Here is a 25,325-nt window from a genome sequence, read left to right as displayed (position 1 = left end):
TTCGGCCCGGCTTGCTTGAATCCTGATGGTGCAATGAGCAAGGGACTCATGTCTGAGTATACCCTTCCACGCTTAGGGTGGACAAAAATATTTACAACAAGGGGTGGTGAGGGACAGAGTCTCTGAATTAAGCAGAATACTCTCACCCAGTCAAGAGATCAGGGCTAGATCCAACACCGTTTTTTAGCTCACTGCACCATCCCAGTTTCAGAACCTGGCTGTAGGCAAATTAGTCTGTTCCTGTCCCAGTGCATGATGGGAACAGGGCAAACCAAACTACAAAAGCCAATTCTTACACTGGGAAGGGAACAAGCTTCCGGGGACCGGTTTCTGGCATTACAGCCGTCTTCGGCCCGGCTTGCTTGAATCCTGATGGTGCAATGAGCAAGGGACTCATGTCTGAGTATACCCTTCCACGCTTAGGGTGGACAAAAATATTTACAACAAGGGGTGGTGAGGGACAGAGTCTCTGAATTAAGCAGAATACTCTCACCCAGTCAAGAGATCAGGGCTAGATCCAACACCGTTTTTTAGCTCACTGCACCATCCCAGTTTCAGAACCTGGCTGTATGCAAATTAGTCTGTTCCTGTCCCAGTGCATGATGGGAACAGGGCAAACCAAACTACAAAAGCCAATTCTTACACTGGGAAGGAAACAAGCTTCCGGGGACCGGTTTCTGGCATTACAGCCGTCTTCGGCCCGGCTTGCTTGAATCCTGATGGTGCAATGAGCAAGGGACTCATGTCTGAGTATACCCTTCCACGCTTAGGGTGGACAAAAATATTTACAACAAGGGGTGGTGAGGGACAGAGTCTCTGAATTAAGCAGAATACTCTCACCCAGTCAAGAGATCAGGGCTAGATCCAACACCGTTTTTTAGCTCACTGCACCATCCCAGTTTCAGAACCTGGCTGTATGCAAATTAGTCTGTTCCTGTCCCAGTGCATGATGGGAACAGGGCAAACCAAACTACAAAAGCCAATTCTTACACTGGGAAGGAAACAAGCTTCCGGGGACCGGTTTCTGGCATTACAGCCGTCTTCGGCCCGGCTTGCTTGAATCCTGATGGTGCAATGAGCAAGGGACTCATGTCTGAGTATACCCTTCCACGCTTAGGGTGGACAAAAATATTTACAACAAGGGGTGGTGAGGGACAGAGTCTCTGAATTAAGCAGAATACTCTCACCCAGTCAAGAGATCAGGGCTAGATCCAACACCGTTTTTTAGCTCACTGCACCATCCCAGTTTCAGAACCTGGCTGTATGCAAATTAGTCTGTTCCTGTCCCAGTGCATGATGGGAACAGGGCAAACCAAACTACAAAAGCCAATTCTTACACTGGGAAGGAAACAAGCTTCCGGGGACCGGTTTCTGGCATTACAGCCGTCTGCGGCCCGGCTTGCTTGAATCCTGATGGTGCAATGAGCAAGGGACTCATGTCTGAGTATACCCTTCCACGCTTAGGGTGGACAAAAATATTTACAACAAGGGGTGGTGAGGGACAGAGTCTCTGAATTAAGCAGAATACTCTCACCCAGTCAAGAGATCAGGGCTAGATCCAACACCGTTTTTTAGCTCACTGCACCATCCCAGTTTCAGAACCTGGCTGTATGCAAATTAGTCTGTTCCTGTCCCAGTGCATGATGGGAACAGGGCAAACCAAACTACAAAAGCCAATTCTTACACTGGGAAGGAAACAAGCTTCCGGGGACCGGTTTCTGGCATTACAGCCGTCTTCGGCCCGGCTTGCTTGAATCCTGATGGTGCAATGAGCAAGGGACTCATGTCTGAGTATACCCTTCCACGCTTAGGGTGGACAAAAATATTTACAACAAGGGGTGGTGAGGGACAGAGTCTCTGAATTAAGCAGAATACTCTCACCCAGTCAAGAGATCAGGGCTAGATCCAACACCGTTTTTTAGCTCACTGCACCATCCCAGTTTCAGAACCTGGCTGTATGCAAATTAGTCTGTTCCTGTCCCAGTGCATGATGGGAACAGGGCTTGTTTCCTTCCCAGTGTAAGAATTGGCTTTTGTAGTCTGGTCTGCCCTGTTCCCATGATGCACTGGGCCAGGGACAGACTAATTTGCATACAGCCAGGTTCTGAAACTGGGATGGTGCAATGAGCTAAAAAACGGTGTTGGATCTAGCCCTGATCTCTTGACTGGGTGAGAGTACTCTGCTTAATTCAGAGACTCTGTCCATCACCACCCCTTGTTGTAAATAATTAATATATTTAACGGCAGCGACGATCGGCTATTGTCAAGCTTTGTAAAGTTCATGTTGGCAGCTCAGAAGAAATTCTTGGACTCCTCAGCTACCTGTCATCTGACACACATGCAGGATTTTATTGCTCAACCGAGCACTTTGCCTTATTGTATACGAATAATAGATGCGCTATGTGGATTAAGCATCAATGGTAATTGTAGCAAGCTGGTATACCATTTTGCACTTAATGTTTTATTGTTCTACTATTCTTAATGATATGTGTTTTTTTATTGAATTCATATTTATTGTCTTTTTGTATCGTAATGGGTTTAATTAACCACACAATAAATTAGTTTTTCTTATTATTTATGTGCTTTAGTTGAAAGTGATTAAGAGCCCTAACTTATTTTATGAGCATGAAAATGTGAATACTAAATGTTACAATAATTCTAAAATCGTTTTATTAAAAGCAAAATGCATGTACTTTGAATGCGAAAAGCCATAAGAATACCAATTTAGCCTTACTTTATGTATGCTAAAAGTATTACTTTTAAAAGAAATAACTTACTCATTTTTGTTTGCAAAATGGTTTATTGTTTGATTGATCAATGTAGCTAGAGCTAGTATATAACACTTTATCTGCCTTCTCTAAAATCGGTACTGAGAATAACTGTTGTTTTTGAGAAAAATGCAGACAATTGAAAGTAAAAATTAGACAAATATTGGTTTCAAGAGAATAAAAGGCTGAAAGCTGATATATCTTTATTTGCATTATATTAAAATTAAAAAGAGGACAAATCATCAATAGGCTAATCATTTGTAAAGATAGCAAAAAATATGCAATGAAATTAAATAGTGCCATGATTAAAGCAGAAAAGAATATGGCTATTTTAAAGGATAGTAGTAAATTCTTTCTGTTATACTTTTTTGTGTTTTGTTGAATGTAGTAATGCGCATGGCATGCTGGCAAGTAGATACATGTGATTGAAAAATTGAATTGCATGCGATAAACTTTAAATGTGCATACACCAAAATACCATTTAAATAGTTTAAATCGTAAGTGGATTGCCTATGATGCAGTTTTTTTTAGGTGAGTAATTTTGAGAGTTGGCTGGAGCCGTGTATTGATTGTCGTGATGCGTTGCTGGTGGTTATTATCCGTGGAATAAATATTGGTATGCCCCAACTTTAATTTTGATCGCTACTAAGAAGGGAGGCCCTTATGTATCAACTCCTTACTCCATAGACACAGAATGGTTAAAACCCTTTGACACATCAGGCCTGGAGTGAGTTAACAGAATTCTCTTTTCAGAGTGGTGACCTGTTTGAAGTATGGTCTTTCAGAAGCACATCTTGCTCATTCTCTTTATAGGTGTGCTTCAGGAGAACGCTTAAGCACTGGCTACTAGTATGTTGGCAGTATGGAGTGTTCATTTTAGCACAGCTAATATGAAATTGCAACCTCAGGCAGAAAAATGATTATTATAGAACGAGATTTTCATTTGGGGAACAATTTCTGGTTTCATTGTCCATGAGATGGTATAAACAAAGAATTTCATTTTCATTGATCAATTTAATCTATGCTCAACGATATCCAGTATCATTATTCCTGCTTCACCTTGGGAGCTGATGTCATTGATTACAACTATTAATCAGTGTTTCCCCCTGTAACTCACAACTCACTATAGCCATTGTGGTCAATGATTTCTAGTTCCTTATCCTGACCAGCGATTCTTTTATCTGTGGGCATTGCTATCAATAGTCATCTATTCATCTTGTGACTGGCTAATCACTATGGGAGTTTGTAAGACTTATCTACGTGTCATATACCTAAAGTGATAATACATTATGACAGTTTGCAGAACAACATGTTAGAGAAGAGGCTTTTCTTGATGTTCTTGGAACACACATGCGTGACTGGAAGTTTACAGATATTGTGAGAAATAAGAAATCAAATGAAGCAGAAGAATGTTATGTTACAACTAAGTTGAGATGTCTGCAATGTCTTCAGCTCCTCTAATAACTGCTAGTCTATGAAAGACAGAAAATAAACTTCTTAATGCACATTGTTGTGATCTTTGTGGTCTAAATCCCACGTTAGAAGTAGGAAAAATTGCTATACATAAGTTTACAGGTAACATAAGACTTTATGTGGACTTCTTCCTGCCACAAACACGCTGCCAGACACATCCTTGCCTGCACCTCTCCGCAGGAATAAACACTGCAGAAGGTGCAGACAGGAAAACATAAAGAATGGCCGGAAAGAGAGTCATGAGGGACACCCCAAATCAAAAATGTGCAATGGTGGGAACAAAAGCTTGAAGTGGGAGGGGCATCATTCATAATAACATTTAAAAAGTCGAACAAATATGGGATACCAGAGCTAATCACAATTAAAAATAAACAAACAGAGGTGTTCAAAAACATGAGGATGTGCTTTGAACCTTGGAAAGGTGACAGCAATGTTTGTAAAAGATGAATTAAGGTGGGTCAGAGAAGGCAAAATAAAATAAATTAAGAATAAGGGAAACATCAGGGTAAACCCGACACCATCATCATCATCAAAAAAAAAAACTTTATTCGATTCAAACAAGAACCATAAAAGTCAAAATGTACATTTTAAATACATGAATTAAATTTCATTTAAAAACAATTAAAAAGGTATACCATTATTTTAGTGATAGAAAACATTTGGTTAATATAATCACAGTTTTGGCCCATAACTTTTCAATCATATTCGGTTAAAATAATCATGATTTCCAAATACCCATATTACATTGAGATCTAAGACAACAAAGTCAAAAACAACAATATACATGGGCTACAGACAAGTTCATGGGAACAAATTTAACCATACCGTTTCCTAATCGAAAGTGACACACGTATAAAATTTAGCATTGCACAGCAAACATCAGATGTGGACAGAGATAGCAAATGGTCATAACCCTCTTTATAGTGGCATGGTTGCTTTTCCTTAAGGATCGGCTTAATAAACCTAATTCTCGGATCCTTGTATAGGGGGCAGAAGAGAACAAGATGCATAGTACTTTGGCTTATTCTGTTACAGGGACAGGGGGGCAGTCTCTCACACCAACTCCCCTGTTTGGGAAACGCAAAAAGAAAGTGCAAAATGTGTAACCTAAACCTCGTCAAATAGAATCGCCATTGTACATGATTTGTAAAGGTTAAATAAAACTGATGCTGTAAAGTAACCTTAAAAGCGTGAGTACTAACCAAGGAATGCACAAGCGAGGATTTCCAATAACTTGTTTTGATAACAGATTTAATATCTCCCCGAATATTTTCGGGGTTATCAAAAATGTCACCCAAGCCTATTTTATGGAGTGTTACATTAACATAGCATAACCACGGGATCTTATTCATGTTCATCAATTGTAAACAATCCCGGAGGATGTCTCTAGACAGCTGTAAATCCTCTGATAGCCATATTTTACCCCATAATAATAGGGGGGAAAGATGAATGGTATCACTCACATGACTCAGACCTATCTCCTCGTGGGCAAATTTATTTGAAGAACTTCTTGGGATAGCCAGTACCCGCTTTAGAAATTTGTTCTCCATGGTTTGTATTGTGTCAGGGCTTTCAATTCCCCAAACCCCTGCCCCATAGGTAGCTACCGACAAACATTTTGCTATATACAAAGTTTTTAGATGCTTGACAGGTTTTTGACCCAACTTCCCACAGAAGCGGAACAAACCTTCAATTGAGCGACTAGCACTCTGGACTCGAGTTTTCATTAAAGGGGCCCAACTTAGTTTGTTGTTGAAAAGGTTTCCCAGATAGTTAAAATTTTCCACCTTTTCAATGATGTCATTATTTACTACAAACTTTCTGGTTTTTGTGCTCTTTGGGCCACAGACCATGGCAAAAGATTTGGTAAAATTTACCTTCAGGTCTAGATCCAACATAAAATTATGGAAAGCATCAAGACAGCGCTGCATACTGTTTCCTGTAAGTGTCATTAATACCGTATCATCGGCATAGGAGAGCATTGGTATGCTCCTCCCATTAACCTTTGGAAAATCATGGCAGTGGTCCAACAGATATTTTTCCAGCCCATTAGTATAAACTAGGAACAAAAAGGGGGCTAAAATACATCCCTGACGGACGCCCTCAGTCGAGGGAATGGATTTAGTTTTCTCTCCCCCTGGCCCGAACCTTATGGCTACAGTGGTTGCTGCATGAAGTCTACGAAGCAAGTGAACCAAGGGCTCCTCGAAACCCATGGCCTCCATCATTTTCCACAACTTGCTTCGACAGACAGTGTCAAATGCACTAGAGAGATCCATGAAGGCAAGATGGATGGAAGAATTCATTGCCTTCACGTATTTCCCTATAATCAGAGACAGGTTCAGGCACTGTTCAACAGTGCCTTTGCCTTTTCTGAACCCGTATTGGGAATCCACAATAAGGCCCACCGAGTCTGCCCAGGTTTCTAATCTGGCTAATATGACCCTGCCCAATATTTTACATGATGCATCGATAAGTGAGATTGGGCGATAGCACCGAGGATCAGATCTGTTGCCCTTCTTAAAAATCGGCACCACTACTGCCTCCTTCCATGAAGTTGGAATACGGCAAATGACAACTGCTCTAAATACGTTTAGCAAAAGAGGAGCCCAAATCTTAATGTTATGCTTAAAAAAGTCCAATGGGACTAGGTCAGGACCAGGAGCTTTTAGTGATATGCCTTTCAATAAAGCATCTTCCACTTCTTGCAAGGAAAGTGATAAACTTAGGGACAAAGAGGATTCAGAAACCACCAAATCCCTAGAGTCTCCTATTGGGGGTTCGTTGAGTGAAATTCTATGTGGATTAAAAATATCCCCGAAGTGTGATTCCCATGTTTCACATGCGATCTGCATCACCATGTTGTCCTTGCCATTGCTTATAAAAAGGGGACGATTAATCACTTCCCAGAAAAGCCTATTGTCTTTCAATTCTGAGGCCTTTTCTAGATCTTCCCAAGCTCTATTTTTAAGATCCAGCTTCCTTGTTCTAATGGCTTCTTTATAGGCCAATCTAGACACCCTAACCAATTCTATATTCCTAGGTTTTTGTTTTAATGCCACTTTCAGGGATTTATGTGCTGCCGAGCATGCAGCATCAAACCACCTGGGCCCTAACCTTTTATTTCTCCCAATTGGTTTTGTAAGCCGTTCGGCTACATGCCCACATAGTGACTCAAAATTCCCTATAACCTTTTCGGGGTTAGCTGTCGATGATAAACATGCGTCATATTCTTGGCTGTGTCCATGTATTATTTCATCCTCGAGACCTGCTGCGTCTATTTTGCCCCATTTAAGAGTGATACCTTGATTTCTGTTATACTTTATTGGTTGTTCCCAGACAGAGTGTTTGGGTTTAACAGGACACAGGAGGGATAAGATCAAAGGGTTATGGTCACTGGCAGCGTTAACAACTACCTCCAGTTTGTCCACATAGTGAGAGTACCCACTGGAGATAATTGCAAAATCAATGAAACTTGTTATACCTCTACTTCACTGGAAGGTTGGTATTGGAGCCAAATCTGGACCGACCCAGGGTTCTACTATGAATAAATCATTTAAAATAATGATATTATTTAAGGCATCTCCCTGGGGTGTGTGTTTAAAGTGAGTCAAGGGAAAGTCATAAGAGTCTCTTAAACCACACACCTTCGTGTCCCCATGGGTGCATAACGAGCAGTTAAAATCACCCACCCAGATGACAAAGAGTAGTGGTTGCTCGTGACGTGCCCTGGCTATGGCTTCCTCCAACTTCAACATAACAGTTATCTCATTGTTATCAAAGATATTATAATACCAATTAATTAGTAACAATGGTTCAGGGAACAAATTCACCACCATCAACACCTGAAACCATGGGGTGTCAACTATCTTAGTGATTACAGGTTTACACAGTTTCAACGAAATTGCTGTCATTAAACCACCCTTGGCCCTACCCGCCTGTGAAGGTACCGCTAGTGTGTTAAGGGCACAAAAGCCCTCAATATTCTGCGCAGAACGGCTCCATGTTTCCTGGAGGCACAAAATGTCACAGACACCCACAAAATCTAACCATGCCTCATCCTCCAATCTTGAGGCAAGCCCAGCAATATTCCATGAAATTAGGCACATCCTTGATTCGCTTTGGTTCTTTCTGACTGACTCAGGTGATATTTCCGGGATTTGCACTAAAGTAGTTGTGCTTGATGCACTTTCTATATTAATACCAGCCTCCGGAGCATGGGGGTTAGAAGCGCGATCGTCACCCATGGGAGCATTCTCCCATAAGTTATCGTTACAACTTTCCCCCTCCTCCCTTTGGCTGGGCTCTCCTACTATCAGGGCATTACCAGGGGCATTTTGTGATGGTCAGTCTTGCTCATCCATGCCCACAAGTGGATCAAAGCGGTTTCTCAAAGGAATATTATTTGGAAACCACCCAGCCACCTCCTGTGGGTAACCAAGCATGTTAGTGTTAGGTGCACCTTGCCACCAGTTAGGCTGGCTATAGCCATCAGGCCTATTTGTTGTCCGTCTAATATTATGGACAATAGTCCATGGATTTTCCTTAACATAGTGATCTCTTGGGGGGTAAAAAAAGGTAAGGGGTCTCAGGACTATTGTGTGATTAGCTTCATACGAAGACCGTGCACATAGGTGCTGTGCTGTGTGAGGATCAGCAAAAGTAACAACTATACAGTCACCTACCAGGGACTTAGGTGTAGGACCTATCCAGGGCACTCTTCTAACCATTAATACACTGCTTCTATGTTGAACAGGAAGCTGAGTATTAGAATTAAGCCAATAAATGACTTTGTTTCTCAATGAATGCTGGTTCTCCTGGGAGTGCTGGTCCAGCTCGGGAACTCCGGCTAATATAATGACATAAGGCCCCGCTTCTGGTGGAAGGTCAATAAAACCTCCACGAAAGTTGGGACGATTAGATGGCCGTTGAGAATTATAATTTTGCCTTGGGGGATTTTGTGCCGCAACTCGTGCGTTTGAGTTCTGCCTATGGGCCGGGTTAGGCAAAGGACATAATTTTGGTGCAGCAGAACTAGGAATAGAGTCAGTCTGATTTACAATGGTAGTCGTGCGGGGCTTCGGTGTGGGTTTTACTATTGGAGATGGCATAGAAATATTTTGAGGTAATTGTGGAGGTAATGGTAAGGATACTGGTTCTTTTACCTGAGGGGCTAATTTAATTTCGCTGGGATTTTTAGCTTCCATATCTTTCAAGCTCAAGGTAGCCAGGGTAACTATCGTCCTGTCCATTTCTAACAGATTATTCTCTATGCGAGAAAGCCTCAATTCCAAAGGGGTTAATAGTTGTTTTAACGTTGCCCAGACCGTTTTTAGGAATTCTTCATCTCCCCCTCTATCACTTAAAGATCCACACACCTGCCCAACTTGATCATTCGTTCTATTTGTCTCTGGGGAGGCAACCATGATACTAACATCCGCTGAGATATTTAGATCTGGAGCGGCAGTCCCACCCAGAATACATGGGTCGGTTTTCGTGTTAACATCTTTTGACCCCAAAGAACCTAGAGCCCTTCTACTATTGAAAAATTGAGATCTAGCAATTTTCGCCTTTTTCTTCGCATGTATGGCCCTAGCAATACATTTCTTTTTATAAATTGCTGCTTTCCTAGCCCTACCTAAATTCGTTGATTGGTCAATTTTAGTTTTAGGGGGATACAAAGTGCCAGACATGCAAGTTGATGTGACGAAATCCTTAAATGGTTCCGATAGGGTGGGTAAAGGGATCGAAGGGGAAGTTAGAGAAGGAGTAGAAGGGGCTGGGTGGATGGCAGCCGTGATCAGCAAAGGCTGAGGACCTGCTATATGCTCAGGGGTACGTGCAGAGGCAATATTCCCCATAGAGGATTTTCTGGTACTAGCTAGGTGCTCAGATAGCCTTCGTGCGGCTTCGAGATCTAATGAGACCCTATGCTGCATTTTGTTAATTTCCTCATCTATGGCTAAATTAGTTTTGACAAGGAAATCGTCCAATGTCCGATTGGAGTTACTGGCGGCCATAAGGGTTTTACTCCGACTGCCCCGTGAGCACATTATACAGATTAATAAAAACCCAATAAATAATTAAATATTTAAGAAGTAGACACCAATAAGAACTGTATAATGCACCAACCAAGGGGCGTGGCCCAGCCCAGTCCTCGTAGTCCTCGAACGGCCTCAAACGGCCCAGTCTTTGCCCTGTCTTCGCCCGGGCTGCGGGAGAGCAAGCAGTGTTTATAGTGTTTAAGAAAGGGCGTGGGGGCGGAGCTCCAGGGAGAGCGGACCGGAAGCTGACCACGGTCTAGCAGGGACACCTGGGTAAGGTAGTCCCTGCACGCTCGCAGCCCTGGGGTTCCAAAGTTCACCACCAAAGTCACCCCCACCGAGGGCGGGCAGAGTCAGCACCAGCAAGAGATCCCTCTGCGAAGCGGCACCCGCGGAGCGGGTGCGGTGAGCAGCACAGCAGGAAACGGCAGGAAACAAACAGAAAAGTGAGCGCTGGTCCACGAGTGCGCTTAACAGCAAACGATGTGTCCCAAAGGTCAGGAGCAAGCCCAGGTGGTTTTAACTGCCTTCTGATGGGCGGGGGGCGGAGCTCCAGGGAGAGCGGACCGGAAGCTGACCACGGTCTAGCAGGGACACCTGGGTAAGGTAGTCCCTGCACGCTCGCAGCCCTGGGGTTCCAAAGTTCACCACCAAAGTCACCCCCACCGAGGGCGGGCAGAGTCAGCACCAGCAAGAGATCCCTCTGCGAAGCGGCACCCGCGGAGCGGGTGCGGCGAGCAGCACAGCAGGAAACGGCAGGAAACAAACAGAAAAGTGAGCGCTGGTCCACGAGTGCGCTTAACAGCAAACGATGTGTCCCAAAGGTCAGGAGCAAGCCCAGGTGGTTTTAACTGCCTTCTGATGGGCGGGGGGCGGAGCTCCAGGGAGAGCGGACCGGAAGCTGACCACGGTCTAGCAGGGACACCTGGGTAAGGTAGTCCCTGCACGCTCGCAGCCCTGGGGTTCCAAAGTTCACCACCAAAGTCACCCCCACCGAGGGCGGGCAGAGTCAGCAAGAGATCCCTCTGCGAAGCGGCACCCGCGGAGCGGATGCGGCGAGCAGCACAGCAGGAAACGGCAGGAAACAAACAGAAAAGTGAGCGCTGGTCCACGAGTGCGCTTAACAGCAATATCTAGTATTGCAGATATGAATTTCACAATGGAAGCCTCACTGATGTAATATGTGCAACCAGTTAGGTTGGCGTGGTGAAAAAGTCTTGGAAAACACTGAGCAACATTTAGTAATAAGAACTTAAAATAAAATACGTTTTTACAATTGAGTGAAGCTGACCGCCATCTCTTCAGCTCCTCCAGTAACTCTGAGTCTACAGGAGAAAGAAAATCCACTTCTCAGTGTACATTGTAAACTTTCCAAGTGCTAATCTGAACCATATGGTTAATAAAATTGGCAAGAAGGAGAAAACAAAACTGCAAAAAACTATTTGTTACTGTGCAAGAATTCTCCCGCAAGAAAAATATATTGATCCTGGCCAGGATACCTTTATCCTAGACCAGTGATGCCGATGACCATTGATTCATATGTTGACATATATTGATGTAGTAATCGCTATCTACTACTGGCAAAGCTTGCAAAATATAGCCACCAGTCACCAGTCACATGCCTGAAATTATAACAGAACATGTATATGAAGAAGCTGGTTTTAAATTAAGGGCACATGTGCATGACTGAAATTTGAAAAGATTGAAGTTGATTGCAGTAGAACTGTTTTTTGTAAAATAATATTTTCTAGGCACTTTAGTATATACATATGTAAAATAAGACATTATGTGAGTAAAATCTTTGTATTGTTTTTTGCAGTGAATCATGTACTATGTCGGTTAATAGGGGGTTGAAATTGATATCGTTTAATGTGAATGGTCTGAATAATGGTAGAAAAATGCGAGCGATAGAATCTTGGATTAGGACTGAAAATCCCGCAGTGGTAATGTTACAGGAGACTCATATTACTGCTTCTAAAAAAGCGGATTTTAAGATGTTTAAAACTTGGGCTTTGTTCCGGGGTTTTTCATGCGCCATGGGTTCACAACGCGGAGTTTCACTTTTTCTGAATTAAAAATTTAGAGACTGAGATTGTTCAGACGGAAAGCGATTCCTTGGGTCGTTGGTGTTGGGTTTCATGTAAATTCAAAACTCATCGTACTCCAATTACTTTCGTTTGTTTTTACGCCCCTATAGAAGACAGTCCCCAGATTTATGACGGTCTGTTTCAATCTCTGTTATTGGTAGGTGGAGACATCATTATAGGTGGTGACTTTAATATACTTATGAACCCTAATTTAGATTCCACTTCGTCCCTTAAAAGACAGTCTAAGCCTAAATCTTTTAGGACTATGCTAAGCTATATATCAATATTAGGATTGTGTGACCCATGGCGCCTGAGAAATCCACGGAAACTGGAGTTTACCTGTTGGTCAGGCAGGTTTAAGTCCTCTTCCCGTATAGATTTTTTTCTCGCCTCCAGACAGCTCAAATTTAGCTCTCAGAAATTCTACCGTAATGGTTTCTCAGACCATGCCATGGTGGTGATTAATTTTGATTATGAACCCCCACCGAGGGCGGGCAGAGTCAGCACCAGCAAGAGATCCCTCTGCGAAGCGGCACCCGCGGAGCGGGTGCGGCGAGCAGCACAGCAGGAAACGGCAGGAAACAAACAGAAAAGTGAGCGCTGGTCCACGAGTGCGCTTAACAGCAAACGATGTGTCCCAAAGGTCAGGAGCAAGCCCAGGTGGTTTTAACTGCCTTCTGATGGGCGGGGGGCGGAGCTCCAGGGAGAGCGGACCGGAAGCTGACCACGGTCTAGCAGGGACACCTGGGTAAGGTAGTCCCTGCACGCTCGCAGCCCTGGGGTTCCAAAGTTCACCACCAAAGTCACCCCCACCGAGGGCGGGCAGAGTCAGCAAGAGATCCCTCTGCGAAGCGGCACCCGCGGAGCGGATGCGGCGAGCAGCACAGCAGGAAACGGCAGGAAACAAACAGAAAAGTGAGCGCTGGTCCACGAGTGCGCTTAACAGCAATATCTAGTATTGCAGATATGAATTTCACAATGGAAGCCTCACTGATGTAATATGTGCAACCAGTTAGGTTGGCGTGGTGAAAAAGTCTTGGAAAACACTGAGCAACATTTAGTAATAAGAACTTAAAATAAAATACGTTTTTACAATTGAGTGAAGCTGACCGCCATCTCTTCAGCTCCTCCAGTAACTCTGAGTCTACAGGAGAAAGAAAATCCACTTCTCAGTGTACATTGTAAACTTTCCAAGTGCTAATCTGAACCATATGGTTAATAAAATTGGCAAGAAGGAGAAAACAAAACTGCAAAAAACTATTTGTTACTGTGCAAGAATTCTCCCGCAAGAAAAATATATTGATCCTGGCCAGGATACCTTTATCCTAGACCAGTGATGCCGATGACCATTGATTCATATGTTGACATATATTGATGTAGTAATCGCTATCTACTACTGGCAAAGCTTGCAAAATATAGCCACCAGTCACCAGTCACATGCCTGAAATTATAACAGAACATGTATATGAAGAAGCTGGTTTTAAATTAAGGGCACATGTGCATGACTGAAATTTGAAAAGATTGAAGTTGATTGCAGTAGAACTGTTTTTTGTAAAATAATATTTTCTAGGCACTTTAGTATATACATATGTAAAATAAGACATTATGTGAGTAAAATCTTTGTATTGTTTTTTGCAGTGAATCATGTACTATGTCGGTTAATAGGGGGTTGAAATTGATATCGTTTAATGTGAATGGTCTGAATAATGGTAGAAAAATGCGAGCGATAGAATCTTGGATTAGGACTGAAAATCCCGCAGTGGTAATGTTACAGGAGACTCATATTACTGCTTCTAAAAAAGCGGATTTTAAGATGTTTAAAACTTGGGCTTTGTTCCGGGGTTTTTCATGCGCCATGGGTTCACAACGCGGAGTTTCACTTTTTCTGAATTAAAAATTTAGAGACTGAGATTGTTCAGACGGAAAGCGATTCCTTGGGTCGTTGGTGTTGGGTTTCATGTAAATTCAAAACTCATCGTACTCCAATTACTTTCGTTTGTTTTTACGCCCCTATAGAAGACAGTCCCCAGATTTATGACGGTCTGTTTCAATCTCTGTTATTGGTAGGTGGAGACATCATTATAGGTGGTGACTTTAATATACTTATGAACCCTAATTTAGATTCCACTTCGTCCCTTAAAAGACAGTCTAAGCCTAAATCTTTTAGGACTATGCTAAGCTATATATCAATATTAGGATTGTGTGACCCATGGCGCCTGAGAAATCCACGGAAACTGGAGTTTACCTGTTGGTCAGGCAGGTTTAAGTCCTCTTCCCGTATAGATTTTTTTCTCGCCTCCAGACAGCTCAAATTTAGCTCTCAGAAATTCTACCGTAATGGTTTCTCAGACCATGCCATGGTGGTGATTAATTTTGATTATGAAGAGAATATTAAAGTTTCAAAAAGATGGATGTTTAACAAAATTTATTTACAGGATATTAATTGGGTATCTGCATTAAAATTAGAGATTGAGGAATATATTGATCGAAACACAGGTACGGCCCCTCTTCATATCATTTGGGACTCTTTAAAGGCCTTTATATACTCATTAGTAAAGATGCGGCTGAGTGGTCTGCCGTGAAAAACATTAGGTACTCTCTGCTACAAAAAATTCAGCATCTCACATCACGACAACATTGTAAACCAACCTGCGATGTTTTAAATCAACTGAGGGAAGCCAAACGTGAGCTTAGTGCCCATTACTATGAACAAAGTGAAGAGGTCTTTTGAAAACAATCACAAAAAGTTTACGAAGAGAGTAACTTCACAGGGAAATTTTTAGCCTGGCAAGTAAAAGAGCAGGCGGCTTCAAATATGATTAATTCCTTAAAAGACCCCGCCACTCATATAGATACATTCCTTCAGGCCGAAATAAATTCTATTATGCTTCAACACTATGAAATAATTTATACTACAAAACACATTATCGATCATCAAAATCTGTCTGATTTCTTAGGGCGACACGAAATTCCTAGTCTATCTTCGGAAGATCAACTGCACATGCAAAAAACATTTTCTAGGGTAGAATTGGAAGCAGTGGTAAAAGACCTCCCATTAGGCAAGGCTTGTGGCCCTGATGGCCTCCCTTCAGAGTTTTTAAGGGTTTCTTTAGCTCTTTTAGTGCTTTATTTCTGTCATTATTAAACTCAATGCTTGAAGGAGGGCAAATTCCATGAAGGTACAGTCATTAGTTTTCTGAAAAAGGGGAAAGAACCCAAAGACCCGAACTCATATAGGCCAATTACCTTACTAAACTCAGATTACAAAATTACCACCAAATTGCTTTCACTTCGCTTCAATAATTTTACGGCGGAGTTGATCCATCCTGACCAAAACGGTTTTATTATAGGTAGACAATTATTTACAAACACATACTTTTTAGTTGAGGCATTAGATTATTTTGAATCACGTGGGATACAGGCCTTGGTTCTATTATTGGACGCAGAGAAAGCTTTTGATTTGGTGGCATGGGACACCCTTTTTTTTAATTTTAAGTAAGTTTTCTATTCCTCAACATATTATTAATTTGATACAGAATCTGTACACGGGTGCTAGAGCAAATATAATTATAAACAAATCATCAGCAGGCCCAATAGTAGTTCAACGAGGTACCAGGCAAGGTTGCCCCTTGTCACCTATTCTTTTTGCTTTTTTTATTGAACCACTCGCTGTTGCTATTAGGAATTGTCTTCAGATCACTCCACCGGTTACTGCCATGGCCAAGATCAAACTCTATGCAGATGATATTATGTTACTAATTAAACCAGACCTTATATCACAGACACACATTCTTAAAATTTTTGAAGAGTTCGAAGCCCTAGGAGGCTATCGAATTAATAAACCAAAAGACAGAAATACTGGTTTGTGGGGGTGCAGACCCAGTTTTACACATAGATTTACAAGGCTGCATCAATTCAAAACCGAAAAGATACTTGGGGATCTTTTTCTCTTCTACCATCCAGGACTTATATACACTCAATTTTGTTCCTTTAATTAAAAAAGTCCACTTAATGTTTGCTCGTTGGGACCCTTTGCCGTTATCTATTTTCGGCCGAACTGCTTTGATTGAAATGTCAATCCTCCCCCCTCTTTAATTTCTTAATTTCATCAATTCCAGTTTATTTGCCTGGTTCCTTTTTTTCTAAAATAGAATCTATGTTCTCCACATTCATTTGGGCGAAAAAAACTCCTAGATTAGATTTACGGACTCTAACTGCAGAAATTGAATATGGAGGTCTTTCTTTACCAAATTTGAAAGATTATTATTACGCATACTTTGCGCAGTACCTAGAGAGATTTAAAAACATAAACCCAGGCACTGGGTTTATCATAAATTTTTTTTTTGATTTAATATGTTTAGAAATTCAGATTCCATCCCCTTTGCTTGTGCCGAAAACACCCACATTTGTCCGTTACAAGACCCTAAATTGGTTTTTTAAACGGCGAGATGCTATGCATAAGAGATATTCGCTCCCTCCTTTTCATTTAACAACTCCTTTAATTGGCGCTTTTTCTTTTTTAAGGATTAAGATTGATCCCATTGTTATAGAAAACTGGGGTCAGGCAGGGTTTAAAACGTTATCTGATTTTCTGGGGAATGGGACCTGGTTCACTGTTAATGATATGATATGTTTGATCTCTGGCAATTTTCTGTTAATCGGGTCCTATATTAACTTGATCTATCCTACTCTGACGCAATTAGACCCCAGTACTATTACTAATAATTCTTCTTCCTTAGCATTAGATCTTTTTGTTAATGGTCCGGGGAAGAAACCTGGGGCATGGAAACAGTGCCTGACACAGAGTTGAGAGGATGAGCTGACTTCTAAAGCTATTCGTAAATGGTATACACAGGAAAACCTAGTACTATCAACTGAAATATGGAAAACTATCAATCAGTTTAATTTTTGTGTATTGCGTGGCACCAATTTGCGTCGAATGCTTTACTTTAGCAAATGGCTGTTATATCGCACACCAGTAATCATTGCCAAAATGTATAACAATGCATCTGCTATTTGTTTCAGACATTGTAACTGCGATCAGGCTAATTGGTCTCACATTATGGCGTATTGTCCTAAAATCAAGTCTTTTTGGGAAGCAATCTTCGTTTTTCTAAAAACCTATTATAGGATATTAATTCCATGTAATGCAAAAATGTTATTATTTGGATATGATCCTGAATGTACACTTATAAGCTATTTGGCAAAATTAATTTACATTATAATGGCTGTTGCTAGATCTTTATTATTACAGAACTGGCTCTCACCACAAGTTCCGATGTTTCAGGAATGGTTTGAGAAAATGAAAAGGGTTAGGAAAAGTGAACAACTATATGCAAAAAGAATCGGGGGTACAAAAAAGTTCGATCAAATCTGGGGGTGTTACTTTGAGTAAATTGTTACATATTGGTTTAAATTGAAAATGAATGCAATTGTACTTTTTGTGAAATTTTTACTTTATTACACATATTGTATAATACTGAATACAACTTCAACAAAAAAATAAATAAAAAAAAACATGTGCATGACTGGATGGTTAACTGATGATGTAAGATGTTATGCAGTCTTTGTCCTGTAGCTTTCACCCCCAATACACTTCCCAGCTGCAACTAACGAAGAATATACACACTGCGGCTGGTGGGGAAAGTTAAAAAAGAAGCACGAGAAAGAAATGCAGTCATGGGTGCATTGAGAGAAATGCATGACGGTGGAGACCGGCTTGTGGCACATTTTGTGTACAAAATACAAACAGAGTAATTTGTGAAATGGAGGGTCACCAACTACTTAAGATAAAAACATTTAGGTGGTCCTCAGAAGCCATTCCATCTTCATATCTCGGTCGAGGCCACCCTAGATGCCCACAGTGCAAGCCCTAATTAACCAAGCTACAGCTACTTTCCTACATTCTGTAGGCAAAAGAAAAACTGGAACAGAGGAGCTGTACAAGAAGTAAATTAAAAGCAATGAGTGGGTGGAAGGGAGTCAAGAAAACCAGAAGAATGTGGTAAACACCAGGGGAAAACCAATGGCTTTAAGAATTCAACTCATTGTCATTTAATTGATGGAAGTTCTCCTACGTAATGGTTGTGTCTGTGGGTGTGTCTGTGATATACATATGGAGAAAAGAATAGAACCAACGTAGAAGACGTTTTTATTACAGTTGGGTGCTGATGGCTGCCATCTCCTGGGCTACTACTACTCTGAGTCTATGAATGAAAGAAAAGAAACTTCTTAGTGCATGTTGTAATACATGTTGCCATCGCTAGTTTGAAATCTCCTTATAAAAGTTGGTTTAGTAGGAGAATCCACTGGAAACATTTTTCTGTGGACGAATGTCCCTTAAGAAAATTCCTGACCATTGATTCTATTATCCATGAGCTCTGTTATACATTTCTGTGCTGCATTAATGCATGAGACGCTCACTAGTGCTCCCTGCTGGCATTTTTCATCTATCTCTTATATTACTCTTGCAAGTCTATCTGATACATTCAATTAAATCCATCTTTTCTTTTTTGGTCCCTATGATATTTTTGGCCAGATTTACTCTTTTGAATGATTGCACTCTATTTTCTGAGCACTATCTGTCCAGAAGATGACCCTTCCTAGTTACACCCAAATAGTCGAAACATCAACATACAATAGCACCAGATTGTTTCACATACTTATTACAAGTCTTTGCAAAAAATATGATTTTTTTCCTGTTTTTAAATAGGTTTTCCACCATTTCTTGTAAAGGATTATAGTATGACACGGGAAACAACCTCTACAACTCAGTCATCACATCGCACTACATTTACAATACAGTCATTACATCGCATGTCACTACAACGCAACCATTACATTGCATGTCACTGCAACGCATGACACTAAAACACATGTCACTACAACGCAGGCATTACATCGCATGTCATTACAACTCATACCATTACAACGCATAGTACCCATACACTATCCAACACTTACCCTTCTGTTGCTCCTCCTGGAGTATGAATAGTATTTTTTACCCCTACACTATCCAACACTTACCCTACTTTTGCACCCCCTGGAGTTAACGCGAGCACATTACGGGCGGATCGTGAGGTAGACATCGGGCTGTTGTGAAAAGTACACTATATATTGAAGCAGACATATTTTGAAAGTTTGAAAGGAGAAGGAATATTGGACCATTTACCGCCATTGAAGTATTCTATGTCTATATTTGGCTTGTGTAATACCATCCGCCCGCTACGCTGAAACAGTGCTATATAAAAAAGAATATTTTCGAGGAATAGGGGCTCTTGAACTGTTTTATTGCAAACCTAAAGGAATGTTCCATGGGGTTCAATTGCCTAAGACGCTGAGAGTGGTGTCAGCACCTTGTTGTAGAGTGCTTTGCATATCCGGATTCTATATTTACACACGAATATAAGTACTAATATAGAAGGTTCCTGTACCTATTTGTTTGAGTGTGTAATCTTCCCTTCTTGGGTGGAGTGGCCTTTACTTGGGCTCTATATCTGGCAGGGCCTGATGAAGGTGGCATTACATCATCTTGCAGCCACCGAAACGCGTCGACTACTGCCTTGAGAACATCCTGCTTCTGTGCAGTTTCTGTCTTTGGTCATCCCAATTACTTTGTCACTCCATAATTGTGTATCACATTTATGTTATGAATGTGAAGGTTGTCTGGATTTGTGTGAGTTGGGTATGAATGGGTTGTTGTGATGCTGCTGTGTGTCTCTTCCCGGGTCTTTTTAATTTGAGTAAATGTATTTTTTACTTGTACTGATTTGTGAGTTAATTCTGTTGAAAAATATCTATAGATTTGTATATTTATGAAAACATATTGATAAAAGAAATGAAAATAAAAAAATTAATATTTTTTAGATTTGTTGTAATAATTTTTGTTGATTGGGTTAACACATTGGTTTAGGTGCTCCCAGTGCTCTCTTGGATTAACTCCATTGTATAATAATTTTGGTCATGAGGGCGACTATTTTTGTGGCACCCCCTGGAGTTAGAATAGTATTTTTTACTGCTACACTATCCAACACTTACCCTACTGTTGCAGCCCCCGAAGTTAGAATAGTAATTTTTACCCCTACACTATCCAACACGTACCTTAAATGCAATGTTCTGGTATGCATTGGAATGGTATGCTTTGTAAAGGTATGATGTGACGTATTGGAATGCGTTGTAAATGTAGTTTTAAAAAATTTGTTGTAATGGCATGGGAATTAAATGTATGCGTTGTAAGGGATGTTGCGGTGTAAAAACTGTGTTGTAAAGGCATGCGTTGTAAATGTATGTGTTGTAACATCATGCATTCGTATGACACAGATCACTGAGCTACTTACAAGTTTCAGTAATGATTTGATTTCTACTAGCCTCATTACTATGTGTCTAGTCCATTTAGTAATAAGGTGGTAATTGTTTTTGCTTTTTACAATACTGTGCATACAAAACAATCTGAGATGGATAATGCTTTAGTTTATAAGTGCTTCCACAGATCACATTGCTTTATTCATACTGCTATCCATGGTCATCAATATATTGGCTCACTGACTAACCAACTACAGATAAAGATTCTATCAGAATTAAAATGTCTACAATGATAACACTTTTCACCCTTTAACAGTACACAATATTAATCAAAAACTGATTTTAATGTGCTAACAGCACACATGCCTGTCCTAATTGTTCAGAGATAACCTGAGACATAAGAATTCATGTGAAGTAAAAGAAGATGTTTTTGTTACTATTGAGTGCAGATGGCCGTCCTCTCTTCAGTTCTTCTGATAACTCTGAGTCTATGGAAGAAAGTCAAGAAAATTAGTTCATGTTGTTTTAAGCAGTGCTGCTACTAATATGAACAATTGGCTAAACTGACCTTTAGTTTATGCAGAAGAAAAAATCCTTGAAAATGTACTTTTTCTAGAGGGAGAATTCTTCTGCAAGAAAATCCTCACACAAAAAGAGTGAGTCTCTGTAAGACTTCACCTATCGAAAAGTAAAGCTTGCCGGTCAATGTCAGTTGTTGAGCAGTTTATTGTACCTCAGCTTTCTGCCACCACCTTATCAATTCACTTACGCAGGGATCTATGGAATTTCTGCCGCATTACTTCATGAGACTTGTAAATAACTAACCACCATCTAATACCTGAAAGACTGTGAACATAGATTAAATTAACAAGAGATCCCTGGTTAACTATGGACAGGGCCGGACTGGGCATAGGGCATTTTCCCGGGAGGCTGGCAGGTGGGGGCTGGTTTTGAAGCAGTGGGCCGGTTTTGTTACTGGGGGATGGTTTTGCAGCAATGCTTCAATATCGGCCCACAGTAGCAAAAGCAGCAGTGCTCGGGGTCAACTTTGTGCTCCACCTACCCCTCCCATCGTGGGTGAGGGCCAGTCCGACAATATTGCTAGGGCTGCCTTGGGTTCCCAGTCCAGCCCTGACTATGGAAAATAAAAGCAGCCCTCGTATACTTCATTGCTTAGGGTGTAATAGTTGTTGACTGTTATAGGGTCTTACACACTTATGCAAGCATGTAGCTATGCACTCCTAGTGGGTGAAATGCCCGACTTACATTTTATAAGTGTCACAGTGAAGAGTATGATGCAAGTGATAAAGGTAATCAGCAGCAGGATGTTGAAGAGGGAGGTGCCATTCCTGTGGCAGCCAATCCTTCTGGGAAACTCCAACCGGGAGAATCCTGCACCTGAGGAGCAAAAGAAGCCAATTACATTCCATGCTGGACCCACACCTTTGCAAACCTAGGTCCGTGCCTCCAGCTGAGGAACAGCAGCATCCAAACAGATCCCAAGAAGGACCCACACCCTTTCACTCGTAAAACCATGCCTATAGCAGAGATGTAATCACAACCAACCAGATCTGAGACAGGAAATGTCTCACCTGCATGGACAACCTGATCAGAATCTATGCATGGCATGGAGCTACATTCAGGAGCCATAGTGACCAACCACAACCAAGGCATGACACATCCCCATGCATATTGGACCTGGGCCAAGGGCTGAGGATCTATACCCCAACCAGAACACAGGTAAGATCCATTCTCTTGCACAAAGGGCCCAGATGTGCAGCTAAGGATCAACAAGAGGCCACTTAGAAGCCATAAAGCGCCCAGCAGTTTGCACACAGGGCATCTGTCCTTGAATTATTGTGCAGCACTCTTAAGGTCTAGGTGCTTCCCCTGAATTTTGGTAGGCCATATAATTACCAGGAAAAACAGTAACAAAATTAGGTATCACTTTTCAATCAGTCAATGTTTAAGCTTTCCACAAAAACTATACATTGGTAGAATTGAGAAGCAAACAAAGAACAAGAGGAGGATCAAGCAGCAGTGTCCACAAAGTGTATTAAAGTGTATTCAAGTCAAGTCAAATTTTATTTTGGTCGTTCTGACCATAGAAGTGTAAATGCTTGCAGTGCAAAGTATTAGTAATGAATACATTGCAATAATATCTTAAATGTGTTAAACCATAAAAGTGCAAATGCTTACAGTATAGAACTTCGGGTTTGATTACATGACAATGTTCATTGAAAGATGTATAATAGATTATTAATTGGAAAAATAGCAGTCATAATAAAATAGTTAAAATAATCAATTAAAATGATAAAAAGATTTTAAAAAAGTATAGTTAGCCAAGGGGAAGACCCTATTAAAGTGTATTAAAGGTCCCACTATAAAATCACAATAAAAAGATTGGACCACAAGCAATTTTAAAAATCATAATGTTGCTGGTGTGTTCTCGAATATTGGGTTCAAGAAGGCAGAAAAGAAGAACGTTAAGGCAAACATTATCACTTCTAAAGTGTGCGCCTTCTGATTATCCACATTTTTCCGTGAAACTTAGCTACTGCACAGACAACTAGGGGCCCATTACGATGTCGGCGGATTGCCCCCGCCAGGCTGGCGGTAGTCACCGACAGCCTGGTGGGGGCAATCCGCTCGACATCGTTGCACTAAAGACCCCCCGCTGTATTAGGATGGCGGGCGGGACCTCGGCGGACGGAAAGACCGTCCGTCGCTTTTCCGCCCCGGTCGCCTTGAGGCCGGGGCTGAAAAGGAATAATATGGTGGCGGTGTCTATCAGACACCGCCAGCCATATTAGGATGCCCTTCCTGACATGCTTTTCCGTGGCGGCAATGCTGCCACGGCAAGGCATGCGGAGACTCCCTGCGGGGGCCCGTTGCGGGCCCCCTGGGAGTCCGGGGGTGGGGGGTGCGCATGGGGGATACCTATTGTACCCCCCACATTTCAAAGTGCAACATGGCAGGCACCGCGCGGTGCCTGTCACGTTGTGCTTTGAAATGCACAACGTGCATTTTTACCATTGCGGCGGGCGGCGCTTTCTGCACTGCCCGCTGCAATGGTAAAAATACAGGATGCGCCCGCCTGTGTGGCGGGCGCATCCTAATGCTCAAGGCGGGACCGCCGCTCCTATAGCGGCAGGACACGTTTTGCACAAGGATGGCGGGCGGGCAAAGTCTGCCCGTCATCCTAATGAGCCCCCAAGTGTTCTTGAATTCGATTTTAAAATAAGCAGTGCCTCCTGGTGACATCGTGTTCCCAGCAGCCTACAAACAGATGCTAACCATGTGCGTCTCTGGGAGGTACACAATGGGCAGAAATTTTTTTTTGTGTGATTGTCTTTGTGAACTTGGCCCAACCAGGGCAATGTAGCTGCCCTGATACGGGTCGACACCACACAGCTGTGAAGTAGTTCACGGGAAGTGATCCAAATCTGAATTGGATATAAAATGTTCTACCCGGTGGATTTGTAATGGCCTCCAAGTATTGCTCGTGTACACTATAGGTTTTGAAGTCCATAAATTCAGTTGTGAGGCCCAGTTCCAATATTGCGATTTAAGCAACCTTTTACTCGGTAAAGAGCGAGGTTCATTGGCATTTCAAGAACTCCCTAAACCCTTCGCTGCGAGTAGGGATAGAACTTTGATAAACCACCCGATTTTGTTAAAAAGGTCGAGTTTGCAAACTTCATCGGCCGCAGCTGCATAATGTGAAAGCTCAGGGGTTTGTTTCAGACACAACCAAAAGATCAAAGGGCGAAATCATGCCTTATTCTCAATGGAATGCCTACCCATATCAAACCTAAGAGGAAGAAGTGGGGTACTTTGGGGAAGAGAGCAGAGGGATCTCAAGATTTTGTTCTCAGTAATTAAGAGACCCTCTAGGTTCTCGAACCCCCATAGTTCAGCCCCATACAAGGCTGAACCCACTACTTTGTGTTCGTAAATTAAAGTGTATTAACACATCAAAACAGGGTGGGACAGGGAGTAGGAGAGGTTAAGGGGTAAGGGTCTATACAACCACATATGAAAATATTATAGATACAAAAATGAGTTTATGCCAAATAATTAAAACAATTGCATGTAAACATATCATTAAAATGTGATTAAACAGAGAATTTTAAAACAGGCGACATCCCAAACTAATTATTTTGCCACTGTTTTTACCAAACTTGTTTATACCAAGTTCATGAGCTTTACAAAGGTAGGGCTCACACAAATGTTCACAACTTGGATTGAGGCCACTACTGAGTCCATGCATTAAAGGATTCCCAGTGAATGAAACAAATGTTTTAACCAGGCTCTTCTCACAATTGCCAATGCAGGGCAGGCATACACGATATGTTCAATGGGCTTCTTGAAGTAACCGCATAATCTACATTTCTGGGAGGCATTGATTTTAGGCCATTTTGGGATTAGATGTAGAGTTGACAACCCTCCCAGGCAGTATAGAAATTGTTTACGTTTTAAAACTTTTGAAAGAGGCAAGCTCATATAGGTTTGACTACAGAGTATGGATAACTGTTAATAACAGTAAATGTAAATTGATACTTGTGTAGTGCACTACTCACCCGCAAGGGTCTCAAGGCGCTTGTACGAATACCGCTGTGGAACCCATCCTGGCTTTCCCTGTGAGGTGT

At 41.7% G+C, this 25,325-nt stretch overlaps 1 protein-coding gene across 1 annotated transcript in view; it reads right to left on the bottom strand.

Moving 5' to 3' along the window:
- LOC144772787 (CD209 antigen-like protein C) overlaps positions 1 to 25,325 on the bottom strand; it is a 195,779-nt gene that overhangs the window by 107,620 nt on the left and 62,834 nt on the right. The window contains exons 2-3 of the mRNA XM_078657351.1: positions 21,940 to 22,071; positions 21,111 to 21,161 (exon numbers count right to left, since the gene is read on the bottom strand). Of these exons, the coding sequence (XP_078513477.1) occupies positions 21,111 to 21,161; positions 21,940 to 22,071 (183 nt within the window). The remainder of the gene's footprint in view (positions 1 to 21,110; positions 21,162 to 21,939; positions 22,072 to 25,325) is intronic.

Source organism: Lissotriton helveticus, chromosome 1_1, assembly GCF_964261635.1.
Source record: "Lissotriton helveticus chromosome 1_1, aLisHel1.1, whole genome shotgun sequence".
NCBI classification, from domain to species: Eukaryota; Metazoa; Chordata; class Amphibia; order Caudata; family Salamandridae; genus Lissotriton; species Lissotriton helveticus.
This window is presented reverse-complemented; position numbering and strand designations above follow the sequence as displayed.